General features: G+C 51.0%; 1 protein-coding gene across 3 annotated transcripts in view; it reads left to right on the top strand.

Annotated features, from left to right (window-relative positions):
• larp4ab (La ribonucleoprotein 4Ab) overlaps positions 1–17,573 on the top strand; it is a 119,882-nt gene that overhangs the window by 11,861 nt on the left and 90,448 nt on the right. For all 3 annotated transcript variants that reach the window (XM_059956197.1, XM_059956196.1, XM_059956195.1), the window contains one exon: positions 12,332–12,435. In XM_059956197.1, coding sequence (XP_059812180.1) covers positions 12,332–12,435 — 104 coding nt within the window. The remainder of the gene's footprint in view (positions 1–12,331; positions 12,436–17,573) is intronic.

Below are 17,573 nucleotides of genomic sequence, written 5' to 3'. Positions count from 1 at the left end.
GGGATCAGACACAGAGTGAATCTCCCTCCACACTGTCCCATCACACACTCCCAGGGTCAGACACAGTGTGAATCTCCCTCCACACTGTCCCATCACACACTCCCAAGGTCAGACACAGAGTGAATCTCTCTCCACACTGTCCCATCACATACTCCCAGGGTCAGACACAGAGTGAATCTCCCTCCACTCTGTCCCATCACACACTCCCAGGGTCAGACACAGAGTGAATCTCCCTCCACACTGTCCCATCACACACTCCCGGGATCAGACACAGAGTGAATCTCCCTCCACACTGTCCCATCACACACTCCCGGGATCAGACACAGAGTGAATCTCCCTCCACACTGTCCCATCACACATTCCCAGTGTCAGACACAGAGTGAATCTCCCTCCACACTGTCGCATCATACACTCCCGGGATCGGACACAGAGTGAATCTCCCTCCACACTGTCCCATCACACACTCCCAGGGTCAGACACAGTGTGAATCTCCCTCCACACTGTTCCCATCACACACTCCCAGGGTCAGACACAGAATGAATCTCCCTCCACACTGTCCCATCACACACTCCCGGGGTCAGACACAGAGTGAATCTCCCTCCACACCGTCCCATCACACACTCCCGCGGTCAGCCACAGAGTGAATCTCCCTCTGCACCGTCCCATCACACATTCCTGGGGTCAGACACAGAGTGAATCTCCCTCCATACCGTCCCATCTCACACTCCCGGGGTCAGACACAGAGTGAATCTCTCTCCACACCGTCCCATCACACACTCACGGGGTCAGACACAGAGTGAATCTCCCTCCATACCGTCCCATCTCACACACCCGGGGTCAGACACAGAGTGAATCTCCCTCCACACCATCCCATCACACACTCCCAGGGTCAGACACAGAGTGAATCTCCCTCCACACCGCCCATCACACACTCCCAGGGTCAGACACAGAGTGAATCTCCCTCCACACCGCCCATCACGCTCTCCCAGGGTCAGACACAGAGTGAATCTCCCTCCACACTCTCCCAGGGTCAGAGACAGAGTGTATCTCCCTCCACCCTGTCCCATCACACACTCCCAGGGTCAGACACAGACTGAATCTCCCTCCATCCTGTCCCATCACACACTCGCAGAGAGGAGCACAGAGTGAATTTCCCTCCATACTGTCCCATCACACTCCCGGGGTCAGACACAGAGTGAATCTCCCTCCACACTGTCCCATCACACACTCCCGGGGTCAGACACAGTGAAGCTTCCTCCATACTGTCCCATCACACACTCCCAAGGTCAGACACAGAGTGAATCTCCCTCCACACTGTCCCATCACACACTCCCAGGTTCAGACACAGAATGAATCTCCCTCCACCGCGTCCCATCACACACTCCCGGGGTCAGACACAGAGTGAATCTCCCTCCACACTGTCCCATCACACACTCCCAGGGTCAGACACAGAGTGAATCTCCCTCCACACTGTCCCATCACACACTCCCAGGGTCAGACACAGAGTGAATCTCCCTCCACACTGTCCCATCACACACTCCCGGGGTCAGACAGAGAGTGAATCTCCCTCCACACTGTCCCATCACACACTCCCAAGGTCAGACACAGTGAAGCTTCCTCCACACTGTCCCATCACACACTCCCAGGGTCAGACAGAGAGTGAATCTCCCTCCACACTGTCCCTTCACACACTCCCGGGGTCAGACACAGTGAAGCTTCCTCCATACTGTCCCATCAGACACTCCCGGGATCAGACACAGAGTGAATCTCCCTCCACACTGTCCCATCAGACACTCCCGGGATCAGACACAGAGTGTATCTCCCTCCACACTGTCCCATCACACATTCCCAGTGTCAGACACAGAGTGAATCTCCCTCCACACTGTCCCATCATACACTCCCGGGATCAGACACAGAGTGAATCTCCCTCCACACTGTCCCATCACTCACTCCCAGGGTCAGACACAGTGTGAATCTCCCTCCACACTGTTCCCATCACACACTCCCAGGGTCAGACACAGAGTGAATCTCCCTCCACACTGTCCCATCACACACTCCCAAGGTCAGACACAGAGTGAATCTCTCACCACACTGTCCCATCACACACTCCCGGGGTCAGACAGAGAGTGAATCTCCCTCCACACTGTCCCATCACACACTCCCAGGTTCAGACACAGAGTGAATCTCCCTCCACTCTGTCCCATCACACATTCCCAGGGTCAGACACAGAGTGAATCTCCCTCCACACTGTCCCATCACACACTCCCAGTGTCAGACACAGAGTGAATCTCCCTCCACACTGTCCCATCATACACTCCCGGGATCAGACACAGAGTGAATCTCCCTCCACCCTGTCCCATCACACACTCCCAGGGTCAGACACAGAGTGAATCTCCCTCCACACCGTCCCATCACACACTCCCGCGGTCAGCCACAGAGTGAATCTCCCTCTGCACCGTCCCATCACACTTTCCTGGGGTCAGACACAGAGTGAATCTCCCTCCATACCGTCCCATCTCACACTCCCGGGGTCAGACACAGAGTGAATCTCTCTCCACACCGTCCCATCACACACTCACGGGGTCAGACACAGAGTGAATCTCCATCCATACCGTCCCATCTCACACTCCCGGGGTCAGACACACAATCTCCCTCCACCCTGTCCGATCACACACCCGGGGTCAGACACAGAGTGAATCTCCCTCCACACCATCCCATCACACACTCCCAGGGTCAGACACAGAGTGAATCTCCCTCCACACCGCCCATCACACACTCCCAGGGTCAGACACAGAGTGAATCTCCCTCCACACCGCCCATCACACTCTCCCAGGGTCAGACACAGAGTGAATCTCCCTCCACACTCTCCCAGGGTCAGAGACAGAGTGAATCTCCCTCCACCCTGTCCCATCACACACTCCCAGGGTCAGACACAGACTGAATCTCCCTCCATCCTGTCCCATCACACACTCGCAGAGAGGAGCACAGAGTGAATTTCCCTCCATACTGTCCCATCACACACCCGGGGTCAGACACAGAGTGAATCTCCCTCCACACTGTCCCATCACACACTCCCGGGGTCAGACACAGTGAAGCTTCCTCCATACTGTCCCATCACACACTCCCAAGGTCAGACACAGAGTGAATCTCCCTCCACACTGTCCCATCACACACTCCCGGGGTCAGACACAGTGAAGCTTCCTCCATACTGTCCCATCACACACTCCCAAGGTCAGACACAGAGTGAATCTCCCTCCACACTGTCCCATCACACACTCCCAGGTTCAGACACAGAATGCATCTCCCTCCACCGCGTCCCATCACACACTCCCGGGGTCAGACACAGAGTGAATCTCCCTCCACACTGTCCCATCACACACTCCCAGGGTCAGACACAGAGTGAATCTCCCTCCACACTGTCCCATCACACACTCCCGGGGTCAGACACAGAGTGAATCTCCCTCCACACTGTCCCATCACACACTCCCGGGGTCAGACACAGTGAAGCTTCCTCCATACTGTCCCATCACACACTCCCAAGGTCAGACACAGAGTGAATCTCCCTCCACTCTGTCCCATCACACACTCCCAGGGTCAGACACAGAGTGAATCTCCCTCCACACTGTCCCATCACACACTCCCAGTGTCAGGCACAGAGTGAATCTCCCTCCACACTCTCCCATCACACACTCCCAGGGTCAGACACAGAGTGAATCTCCCCACACTGTCCCATCACACACACCCGGGATCAGAGAGAGAGTGAATCTCCCTCCACACTGTCCCATCACACACTCGCAGAGAGGAGCACAGAGTGAATTTCCCTCCATACTGTCCCATCACACACCCGGGATCAGACACAGAGTGAATCTCCCTCCACCCTGTCCCATCACACACTCCCAGGGTCAGACACAGAGTGAATCTCCCTCCACACCGTCCCATCACACACTCCCGCGGTCAGCCACAGAGTGAATCTCCCTCTGCACCGTCCCATCACACTTTCCTGGGGTCAGACACAGAGTGAATCTCCCTCCATACCGTCCCATCTCACACTCCCGGGGTCAGACACAGAGTGAATCTCTCTCCACACCGTCCCATCACACACTCACGGGGTCAGACACAGAGTGAATCTCCCTCCATACCGTCCCATCTCACACTCCCGGGGTCAGACACACAATCTCCCTCCACCCTGTCCGATCACACACCCGGGGTCAGACACAGAGTGAATCTCCCTCCACACCATCCCATCACACACTCCCAGGGTCAGACACAGAGTGAATCTCCCTCCACACCGCCCATCACACACTCCCAGGTTCAGACACAGAGTGAATCTCCCTCCACACCGCCCATCACACTCTCCCAGGGTCAGACACAGAGTGAATCTCCCTCCACACTCTCCCAGGGTCAGAGACAGAGTGAATCTCCCTCCACCCTGTCCCATCACACACTCCCAGGGTCAGACACAGACTGAATCTCCCTCCATCCTGTCCCATCACACACTCGCAGAGAGGAGCACAGAGTGAATTTCCCTCCATACTGTCCCATCACACACCCGGGGTCAGACACAGAGTGAATCTCCCTCCACACTGTCCCATCACACACTCCCGGGGTCAGACACAGTGAAGCTTCCTCCATACTGTCCCATCACACACTCCCAAGGTCAGACACAGAGTGAATCTCCCTCCACACTGTCCCATCACACACTCCCGGGGTCAGACACAGTGAAGCTTCCTCCATACTGTCCCATCACACACTCCCAAGGTCAGACACAGAGTGAATCTCCCTCCACACTGTCCCATCACACACTCCCAGGTTCAGACACAGAATGCATCTCCCTCCACCGCGTCCCATCACACACTCCCGGGGTCAGACACAGAGTGAATCTCCCTCCACACTGTCCCATCACACACTCCCAGGGTCAGACACAGAGTGAATCTCCCTCCACACTGTCCCATCACACACTCCCGGGGTCAGACACAGAGTGAATCTCCCTCCACACTGTCCCATCACACACTCCCGGGGTCAGACACAGTGAAGCTTCCTCCATACTGTCCCATCACACACTCCCAAGGTCAGACACAGAGTGAATCTCCCTCCACACTGTCCCATCACACACTCCCGGGATCAGACACAGAGTGAATCTCCCTCCACACTGTCCCATCACACACTCCCAGTGTCAGGCACAGAGAGAATCTCCCTCCACACTCTCCCATCACACACTCCCAGGGTCAGACACAGAGTGAATCTCCCCACACTGTCCCATCACACACTCCCGGGATCAGAGAGAGAGTGAATCTCCCTCCACACTGTCCCATCACACACTCCCAAGGTCAGACACAGTGAAGCTTTCTCCACACTGTCCCATCACACACTCCCAGGGTCAGACAGAGAGTGAATCTCCCTCCACACTGTCCCATCACACACTCCCGGGGTCAGACACAGTGAAGCTTCCTCCATACTGTCCCATCACACACTCCCAAGGTCAGACACAGAGTGAATCTCCCTCCACACTGTCCCATCACACACTCCCAGGGTCAGACACAGAGTGAATCTCCCTCCATCTGTCCCATCACACACTCCCAGGGTCAGACACAGAGTGAATCTCCCTCCACACTGTCCCATCACACACTCCCGGGATCAGACACAGAGTGAATCTCCCTTCACACTGTCCCATCACACACTCCCGGGATCAGACACAGAGTGAATCTCCCTCCACACTGTCCCATCACACATTCCCAGTGTCAGACACAGAGTGAATCTCCCTCCACACTGTCCCATCATACACTCCCGGGATCAGACACAGAGTGAATCTCCCTCCACACTGTCCCATCACTCACTCCCAGGGTCAGACACAGTGTGAATCTCCCTCCACACTGTCCCATCACACACTCCCAAAGTCAGACACAGAGTGAATCTCTCTCCACACTGTCCCATCACACACTCCCGGGGTCAGACAGAGAGTGAATCTCCCTCCACACTGTCCCATCACACACTCCCCAGGTCAGACACAGTGAAGCTTCCTCCATACTGTCCCATCACACACTCCGAAGGTCAGACACAGAGTGAATCTCCCTCCACACTGTCCCATCATACACTCCCGGGATCAGACACAGAGTGAATCTCCCTCCACACTGTCCCATCACTCACTCCCAGGGTCAGACACAGTGTGAATCTCCCTCCACACTGTCCCATCACACACTCCCAAAGTCAGACACAGAGTGAATCTCTCTCCACACTGTCCCATCACACACTCCCGGGGTCAGACAGAGAGTGAATCTCCCTCCACACTGTCCCATCACTCACTCCCAGGGTCAGACACAGAGTGAATCTCCCTCCACACTGTCCCATCACACACTCCCGGGATCAGACACAGAGTGAATCTCCCTTCACACTGTCCCATCACACACTCCCGGGATCAGACACAGAGTGAATCTCCCTCCACACTGTCCCATCACACATTCCCAGTGTCAGACACAGAGTGAATCTCCCTCCACACTGTCCCATCATACACTCCCGGGATCAGACACAGAGTGAATCTCCCTCCACACTGTCCCATCACTCACTCCCAGGGTCAGACACAGTGTGAATCTCCCTCCACACTGTCCCATCACACACTCCCAAAGTCAGACACAGAGTGAATCTCTCTCCACACTGTCCCATCACACACTCCCGGGGTCAGACAGAGAGTGAATCTCCCTCCACACTGTCCCATCACACACTCCCCAGGTCAGACACAGTGAAGCTTCCTCCATACTGTCCCATCACACACTCCCAAGGTCAGACACAGAGTGAATCTCCCTCCACACTGTCCCATCATGCACTCCCGGGATCAGACACAGAGTGAATCTCCCTCCACACTGTCACATCACACACTCCCAGGGTCAGACACAGTGTGAATCTTCCTCCACACTGTCCCATCACACACTCCCAGGGTCAGACACAGAGTGAATCTCCCTCCACACTGTCCCATCACACACTCCCAGTGTCAGGCACAGAGTGAATCTCCCTCCACACTGTCCCTTCACACACTCCCAAGGTCAGACACAGTGAAGCTTCCTCCACACTGTCCCATCACACACTCCCAGGGTCAGACAGAGAGTGAATCTCCCTCCACACTGTCCCATCACACACTCCCGGGGTCAGACACAGTGAATCTCCCTCCACACTGTCCCATCACACACTCCCGGGATCAGACACAGAGTGAATCTCCCTCCACACTGTCCCATCACACACTCCCAGGGTCAGACACAGTGTGAATCTCCCTCCACACTGTCCCATCACACACTCCCAAGGTCAGACACAGAGTGAATCTCTCTCCACACTGTCCCATCACACACTCCCAGGGTCAGACACAGAGTGAATCTCCCTCCACTCTGTCCCATCACACACTCCCAGGGTCAGACACAGAGTAAATCTCCCTCCACACTGTCCCATCACACACTCCCGGGATCAGACACAGAGTGAATCTCCCTCCACACTCTCCCAGGGTCAGAGACAGAGTGAATCTCCCTCCACCCTGTCTCATCACACACTCCCAGGGTCAGACACAGACTGAATCTCCCTCCATCCTGTCCCATCACACACTCGCAGAGAGGAGCACAGAGTGAATTTCCCTCCATACTGTCCCATCACACACCCGGGGTCAGACACAGAGTGAATCTCCCTCCACACTGTCCCATCACACACTCCCGGGGTCAGACACAGAGTGAATCTCCCTCCACACTGTCCCATCACACACTCCCAGGGTCAGACACAGAGTGAATCTCCCTCCACACTGTCCCATCACACACTCCCAGGGTCAGACACAGAGTGAATCTCCCTCCACACTGTCCCATCACACACTCCCGGGGTCAGACACAGAGTGAATCTCCCTCCACACTGTCCCATCACACACTCCCGGGGTCAGACACAGAGTGAATCTCCCTCCACACTGTCCCATCACACACTCCCGGGGTTTGACACAGTGAAGCTTCCTCCATACTGTCCCATCACACACTCCCAAGGTCAGACACAGAGTGAATCTCCCTCCACACTGTCCCATCACACACTCCGAGGTTCAGACACAGAATGCATCTCCCTCCACCGCGTCCCATCACACACTCCCGGGGTCAGACACAGAGTGAATCTCCCTCCACACTGTCCCATCACACACTCCCAGGGTCAGACAGAGAGTGAATCTCCCTCCACACTGTCCCATCACACACTCCCGGGGTCAGACAGAGAGTGAATCTCCCTCCACACTGTCCCATCACACACTCCCGGGGTCAGACACAGTGAAGCTTCCTCCATACTGTCCCATCACACACTCCCAGGGTCAGACACAGAGTGAATCTCCCTCCACACTGTCCCATCACACACTCCCGGGATCAGACACAGAGTGAATCTCCCTTCACACTGTCCCATCACACACTCCCGGGATCAGACACAGAGTGAATCTCCCTCCACACTGTCCCATCACACATTCCCAGTGTCAGACACAGAGTGAATCTCCCTCCACACTGTCCCATCATACACTCCCGGGATCAGACACAGAGTGAATCTCCCTCCACACTGTCCCATCACTCACTCCCAGGGTCAGACACAGTGTGAATCTCCCTCCACACTGTCCCATCACACACTCCCAAAGTCAGACACAGAGTGAATCTCTCTCCACACTGTCCCATCACGCACTCCCGGGGTCAGACACAGAGTGAATCTCCCTCCACACTGTCCCATCACACATTCCCAGGGTCAGACACAGAGTGAATCTCCCTCCACACTGTCCCATCACACACTCCCAGTGTCAGACACAGTGTGAATCTCCCTCCACACTGTCCCATCACACACTCCCCAGGTCAGACACAGTGAAGCTTCCTCCATACTGTCCCATCACACACTCCCAAGGTCAGACACAGAGTGAATCTCCCTCCACAGTGTCCCATCATACACTCCCGGGATCAGACACAGAGTGAATCTCCCTCCACACTGTCACATCACACACTCCCAGGGTCAGACACAGTGTGAATCTCCCTCCACACTGTCCCATCACACACTCCCAGGGTCAGACACAGAGTGAATCTCCCTCCACACTGTCCCATCACACACTCCCAGTGTCAGGCACAGAGTGAATCTCCCTCCACACTCTCCCATCACACACTCCCAGGGTCAGACACAGAGTGAATCTCCCTCCACACTGTCCCATCACACACTCCCGGGATCAGACAGAGAGTGAATCTCCCTCCACACTGTCCCTTCACACACTCCCAAGGTCAGACACAGTGAAGCTTCCTCCACACTGTCCCATCACACACTCCCAGGGTCAGACAGAGAGTGAGTCTCCCTCCACACTGTCCCATCACACACTCCCGGGGTCAGACACAGTCAAGCTTGTTCCATACTGTCCCATCACACACTCCCAAGGTCAGACACAGAGTGAATCTCCCTCCACACTGTCCCATCACACACTCCCGGGATCAGACACAGAGTGAATCTCCCTCCACACTGTCCCATCACACACTCCCAGGGTCAGACACAGTGTGAATCTCCCTCCACACTGTCCCATCACACACTCCCAAGGTCAGACACAGAGTGAATCTCTCTCCACACTGTCCCATCACACACTCCCAGGGTCAGACACAGAGTGAATCTCCTTCCACTCTGTCCCATCACACACTCCCAGGGTCAGACACAGAGTGAATCTCCCTCCACACTGTCCCATCACACACTCCCGGGATCAGACACAGAGTGAATCTCCCTCCACACTGTCCCATCACACATTCCCAGTGTCAGACACAGAGTGAATCTCCCTCCACACTGTCCCATCATACACTCCCGGGATCAGACACAGAGTGAATCTCCCTCCACACTGTCCCATCACACACTCCCAGGGTCAGACACAGTGTGAATCTCCCTCCACACTGTTCCCATCACACACTCCCAGGGTCAGACACAGAGTGAATCTCCCTCCACACCGTCCCATCACACACTCCCGCGGTCAGCCACAGAGTGAATCTCCCTCTGCACCGTCCCATCACACATTCCCGGGGTCAGACACAGAGTGAATCTCTCTGCAGACTGTCCCATCACACACTCACGGGGTCAGACACAGAGTGAATCTCCCTCCATACCGTCCCATCTCACACTCCCGGGGTCAGACACACAATCTCCCTCCACCCTGTCCGATCACACACCCGGGGTCAGACACAGAGTGAATCTCCCTCCACACCATCCCATCACACACTCCCAGGGTCAGACACAGAGTGAATCTCCCTCCATCCTGTCCCATCACACACTCGCAGAGAGGAGCACAGAGTGAATTTCCCTCCATACTGTCCCATCACACACCCGGGGTCAGACACAGAGTGAATCTCCCTCCACACTGTCCCATCACACACTCCCGGGGTCAGACACAGAGTGAATCTCCCTCCACACTGTCCCATCACACACTCCCGGGGTCAGACACAGTGAAGCTTCCTCAATACTGTCCCATCATACACTCCCAAGGTCAGACACAGAGTGAATCTCCCTCCACACTGTCCCATCACACACTCCCAGGTTCAGACACAGAATGAATCTCCCTCCACCGCGTCCCATCACACACTCCCGGGGTCAGACACAGAGTGAATCTCCCTCCACACTGTCCCATCACACACTCCCAGGGTCAGACACAGAGTGAATCTCCCTCCACACTGTCCCATCACACACTCCCGGGGTCAGACACAGTGAAGCTTCCTCCATACTGTCCCATCACACACTCCCAAGGTCAGACACAGAGTGAATCTCCCTCCACACTGTCCCATCACACACTCCCGGGATCAGACACAGAGTGAATCTCCCTCCACTCTGTCCCATCACACACTCCCAGGGTCAGACACAGAGTGAATCTCCCTCCACACTGTCCCATCACACACTCCCAGTGTCAGGCACAGAGTGAATCTCCCTCCACACTCTCCCATCACACACTCCCAGGGTCAGACACAGAGTGAATCTCCCTCCACACTGTCCCATCACACACTCCCGGGATCAGACAGAGAGTGAATCTCCCTCCACACTGTCCCTTCACACACTCCCAAGGTCAGACACAGTGAAGCTTCCTCCACACTGTCCCATCACACACTCCCAGGGTCAGACAGAGAGTGAGTCTCCCTCCACACTGTCCCATCACACACTCCCGGGGTCAGACACAGTCAAGCTTCCTCCATACTGTCCCATCACACACTCCCAAGGTCAGACACAGAGTGAATCTCCCTCCACACTGTCCCATCACACACTCCCGGGATCAGACACAGAGTGAATCTCCCTCCACACTGTCCCATCACACACTCCCAAGGTCAGACACAGAGTGAATCTCTCTCCACACTGTCCCATCACACACTCCCAGGGTCAGACACAGAGTGAATCTCCCTCCACTCTGTCCCATCACACACTCCCAGGGTCAGACACAGAGTGAATCTCCCTCCACACTGTCCCATCACACACTCCCGGGATCAGACACAGAGTGAATCTCCCTCCACACTGTCCCATCACACATTCCCAGTGTCAGACACAGAGTGAATCTCCCTCCACACTGTCCCATCATACACTCCCGGGATCAGACACAGAGTGAATCTCCCTCCACACTGTCCCATCACACACTCCCAGGGTCAGACACAGTGTGAATCTCCCTCCACACTGTTCCCATCACACACTCCCGGGATCAGACACAGAGTGAATCTCCCTCCACACTGTCCCATCACACATTCCCAGTGTCAGACACAGAGTGAATCTCCCTCCACACTGTCCCATCATACACTCCCGGGATCAGACAGAGAGTGAATCTCCCTCCACACTGTCCCTTCACACACTCCCAAGGTCAGACACAGTGAAGCTTCCTCCACACTGTCCCATCACACACTCCCAGGGTCAGACAGAGAGTGAGTCTCCCTCCACACTGTCCCATCACACACTCCCGGGGTCAGACACAGTCAAGCTTCCTCCATACTGTCCCATCACACACTCCCAAGGTCAGACACAGAGTGAATCTCTCTCCACACTGTCCCATCACACACTCCCGGTGTCAGACACGGAGTGAATCTCCCTCCACACTGTCCCATCACACACTCCCAGGGTCAGACACAGAGTGAATCTCTCTCCACACTGTTCCATCACACACTCCCGGGGTCAGACACAGTGAAGCTTCCTCCACACCGTTTCACAGATTGAAGTTCTCTCCAGACCCTTCTGGGAACAGAGACAGTGAAGATCACTTTATACTGGCCGTCATAGTTACCTCTGTCCCAGTGGCTCTCCGTCTCCCAGCACAAGCGTTGCCACTTGCTCCCTTCTTCACCTGTTCCCCCTCTTTTTCCCTGTACAGCTTCTCCGTTGGTTCAAGTGGATGAGAAGGGGGAGAGAGCTCGTCCAAATCATAAGCGGTGCATTATCATACTTCGGGAGGTCCCTGAATCCACACCTGTGGAGGTGAGTGAGAGAAGGGGGGTGGGGAGGGAGGTGTGTTGTGTGAGGTATTTTCTCAAAATGGAAAAGTATGTATCGTTTATAATCATTTTATCAGGTAGGTAATAAAATGCTCATCAGTATTATCTATTTTACTATTTTGAGTATTTTTCAAGTGGTCTGTTTCATTTAAGTGTATGTTATTTAGGCATGCTTGAGATATCATAAGCACAAGAAAAATCTACAGAAGCTGGAAATCAAAAGCACACAAAATACTGGAGTAACTCAGCAGGTCAGGCAGCATCTAGGGAAGTGAACAAATAGTTCACTTTTGAAAATGAATTGAATTTCACATACATGAGAAATAAAAATATTTGCATTATGTCTCTGTCTATGTGTGCAATGTACAATGAAAGTAACTTATAATAAATAGTACATACAACAGGATAGTCATTTTGGTATAGAAATACAATTGTGTCATTATGAATGAAGCAATCTGATGGCTTGTTGGAAGAGGCTGTCCTGAAGCCTGTTGATCCTGGCTTTTATGGTGCTGTACCATTTCCTGGATGGTAGCAGCTGGAACAGTTTGTGGTGGTGACTTGGGTCCCCAATGATCCTTCAGGCCCTTTTTACATACCTGGCTTTGTAAATGTTGAGAATCATGGGAAGTTCACAGCTACAGATGTGCTGTCCGCACCACTCTCTCCAGCACTTACTGTTTGAGCATGTACAGACTTTTTTCTTTTTTTTTTGTCATTATTCCCTAAACAATACAGTATTACAACTATTTACATAGCAGTTACATTGTATTAGGTATTATAAGTAATCTAGAGATGATTTAAAGTATCCGGGAGGATGTGCGTGGGTTATCGTGGATCGGGATTGAAAAAAACAGAAGTTCTCTCTCCAGCACTCGTTGTTTGAACATGTACAGACTTTTTTCCCTTGCCATTATTCCCCAAACAATACAGTGTAACAACTATTTACATTGCTTTTTCATTGTATTAGGCACTATAAGTAATCTAGAGATGATTTAAAGTACAGGCAGTCTTTAAGACGGATTTGTACGTAAATCGGAACAGGTACATCTGGTACGTAATTATTTAGTGTCAATTAGTCAAACATTTGTCTTAGTACTATATATTAGTATTATATTTTACCTTTCTATGCATATAAAACACTTAAGAAACGTATGTATTCCAATAATTAAACCACTGTGTTGCTTAATTGTAGTTTTCATCGGGGCAGGGCCTTCATATGGTCCATTATTCTCACTTTATCCTTTAAAATTGTTCTGATCGTTGACCGACTGTAGCCTAACACTTTTCCAATGACCGATGGCGTTTCACCTCTTTCCGATCACTTCATTATTTCCACTTCATTTTCAATCGTGATCACTTCCTGTCAACGGAACAGAAACACTGCGGATTCAGCAGCAGTCGCGGGCGACGGGTCCAGAGCTCCCCCAGGTCCTGAAGTCCACCTGCACTGAGACAGGTTAAATAAGGGACTTGAGCATCCGCGTTTTTTGGTATCCACGGGGGTGGGGTCCCGGAACCAATCCCCCTTGGATAAGGAGGGCCGACTGTACATCTTTAGGTACTTTTTCGGGGGAGGGGGGTTTGTGGCCTACTGGGGAAAGCAGGAGCAACCAGGTCTCTGGTACTGAGTCTGGCTCTTTGGGCTCAAAAGGTTTGTGGGATAAAGTGGAGTGCAGTGGTGATAGGGGTTTCCATAGTTAGAGGAGCAGACAGGTGATTCTGTGGATGTGGAAGATAATGTTGCTTCCCATTATGGGAAGAGAGACTCTGTTCTTCCAGACTGTTAAGAATCCTGCTAATTAACCCTGTATATTCTGCCTTCAAATTTGACCTTCCCAAAGTGAATAACATGAATCACTTCACACTTTCCCGGGTTGAATTCGATCTGCCCCTCCAGCTCTGCATCCTGTCAGTATTTTGTTAGAACTTACGACAATCTTCTACACTATCCACAACTCAACCTTTGTGTCATCTGCAAACTTACTAACCCACCCTCCTACATTCAAGATATTTGTTTTTAAAAAAAATCACAAACACAGAGTTGTAGAGTCCTTGAAAGTGAGTCCATAGGTTGGATCACTGTTGAGGTGAGTGAAGTTATCCTCTCAGGGTCAAGAGCCTGACAGTTGAAGAATAATAACTATCCCTGAATCTGGTGCTGTGGCTTCTGTACCCTCTTGCTGATGGATGCTGCTTTCTTTTGACGGCACTTCTTGTTGATGTGCTCAATGGTAGGAAGGGTTTTTCCTGTGATGGACTGGGCTGTACCCACCACTTTTGGTAGGTTTTTCTTTCAGCCATTTCCTATCAGGCCATGATGCAACCTGTCACGATAGTGGCCACTGTGAAACAAAGTTTCAGATGACATGCCGAATCTGCAAATTTCTAAGAAAGCAAGAGATGCTGCTGTAATGACACTTGCATTCTGTTCCCAGGACAGATCCTCCAATATGATAATGCCAAGGAACTTAAAATTTGCTGACCCTCTGCAATACTGATTCCTTAATGAGGACTGACTCATGGACTTACTCCTGCAGTTAATAATTGGCTCTTTGTTTTTGCTGATGTTGAGTGATAAGTTGGTTTTGTGGCACTATTCAACCAGATTTTCAATCTTCCTGTATACTGATTTGTCGCCTCTTTTGATTTGGCCAACAGCAGTGCTGTTGGCAGCAAACTTAAATAAATTGTTGGCACAACATTGTATGTCAAAGGGCCTGTATTGTGCTGTAGTGTTCTATGCATGACCATACACTTCCCTAATCTCTGTTCCATCTGCCGCTTCTTGGCCCATTCTCCTAATTTCTCCGTCCTTCTGCAAATTTCCTGCCCCTCCACCTATCTGTTATTTGCTACCTTGCCCACAAAGCCGTCAATTTCATCATCCAAATCATTAACCTATAATGTGAAAAGAATCGGTCCCAACACAGACCCCTGTGGAAAATCACTAGTCCCCAGTAGCCAAACAGAAAAGGCTCCCTTTATTCCCACTCTTTGCCTCTGCAGTCAGCCAATCTATCCATACTAGTATCTTTTTTTGTAATATGCACACTTGTCTTGTTCGGCAGCCTCGTGTGGCACCTTGTCAAAGGCCACTGAAGATCCAAATACACAACATCAACCAATTTTATTTTGTCTATCCTGCTTGTTATTTTCTCAAAGAATTCCAACACATTTGTCAGGTAAAATTTCCAAGTTAGGGAAAGTATGTTGACTTCTATCTATTTTATCATGTGCTTCCAAGTACCCTGACATTTCATCCTTAAGAATGGACTCCAACATCTTGCCAATCACTGAAGTCAGGCTAACTGGCCTATAATTTCCTGTATTTTGTGCCTCTCCCTTAAAGGTGGAGTGACATTTACAATTTTTCAGTCCTTCAGAACCTTTCCACAATGTAATGATTTTTGAAAGATCATTGCTAATGCCTCCACGATGCCTTCAGTTACCTCTTTCACAACTCTGGGGTGTAGTCCGTCTGGTCCAGGTGACTTGTGTATCTTCAGATCTTTCAGCTTCCCAAGCACCTTCTGAGTAATAGTGACTTCTGCCTCCTGAGAGACACTACTGATGACAACAGTGAAGGATGACACAACATACTAGCTGTCATTTCTTTGTTTCTCGTTATATTTCTCCAGGAGTCCAATATCCACTTTCACCTCTGTTTTACCCTTTATACATCTGAAAAAGTTTTGGTTTCCTTTTATTTTTGTGTATAGATATACAGGCTTCCCCCACTATCCGAAAGTAGAGCATTCCTATGAAACCTTTCGTAAGCCGGAATGTTGTAAAGTGAAGAAGCAATTACCATTATTTTATATGGGAAGAATTTTTGAGTGTTCCCAGACCCAAAAAATAACCTACCAAATCATACCAAATAATGCATAAATCCTAAAATAACACTAGTGTACAGTAAAAGCAGGCTTCGATGTCTTGTGTTCCTTAGCCTGCTTTTCTTCTATTGAAATAAATGTCTTGCTCAGCAATTTTTTTCAATAAATTGCAGTTCTATCACAGTTAAACACTTGCTTATACGAATAAGCACCTTCTGTAATTATTTTCTTCAGTTCTACTGGGAACTTTTCAGTAGCTTCAGTATCAACCGCAGCACTCTCCAGTAACTTTTAAGGCTACGTCCACACTAGACTGGATAAATCTGTAACTGAAGCTTTTTTCTCTTTGTTTTGACCCTCCATCCACATGAAACGGCGTTTTCCTCCCCCGAAAATGGAGCTTTTCTAAAACGCCTTCCAGAGTGTATAAATTTGAAAACGGCGGTTGGGCAGAGTAATGTGGACGGGGTAACTGGAGATTTTCTAGAAATACTGTCATGACATGCTGGAACAGATGGCGGCATTTCATTGTCTTCTTGAACGCAACCACCCACACGACCTAACAATTTCAGAACAGACGGCAACAAGACTGAAGCCAGAAGAGTTAGAAATGTACTCACCAAATACTTTGACCCATAACTTACTGAATAAATAAGTATACTCACTTTGCCCTGTTTTCTGTCCTTGCTCGTATGAAGGTGGTTTACCTATTTATGCAAGTACTTCTCTGACAATAGATGTGTAACAGCCTAATGTAACATTGTATGGAAATACAAGATAATACTGGTGCAGACATGTTTTATACATTTAACAAGGAGCTTTATTAATGCAACAGAGTTAGTTTTTCAATGTTCGTCATCAGCCGGTCATACTGTCAGTGAACTCCCTGTCGGTTGCCTCCATATGCTCCAGTATTAGTTTTTAAGTACCCTGCGCGAGAGCCAACAGCTGTCTGTCATTTGGCAATTTCCTTTTAAGTTTTTCTAGTCTGTAACTACAAACACGCACTTTCACAGCGAGATTCAACACCAAGCATGTTGCTTGTTTTCTGTAGATGTGTCCTGCGCATGCCCAGTAGGAGGAAATTCGCCCAAATACCCATTTTAATGTGGACAGAGGTATTTTCAAAAAACGCTTGTTGTGGACGCCTATAGTTGTTACGCGAAACCAGTGTTTTCAAAATCATCCGGTCTAGTGTGGACGTAGCCTAAGTTCAATGCAAGCACAATGTCTTTATTTTGTTCACCACGATCAAAATACTTAATTACATCCAGATTTACACTAA

The sequence above is a fragment of the Hypanus sabinus genome, chromosome X1 (genome assembly GCF_030144855.1).
Source record: "Hypanus sabinus isolate sHypSab1 chromosome X1, sHypSab1.hap1, whole genome shotgun sequence".
Classification (NCBI taxonomy): Eukaryota; Metazoa; Chordata; class Chondrichthyes; order Myliobatiformes; family Dasyatidae; genus Hypanus; species Hypanus sabinus.
Note: the sequence above shows the minus strand (reverse complement) of the source record. Positions and strands in the feature narration are given on the sequence as shown.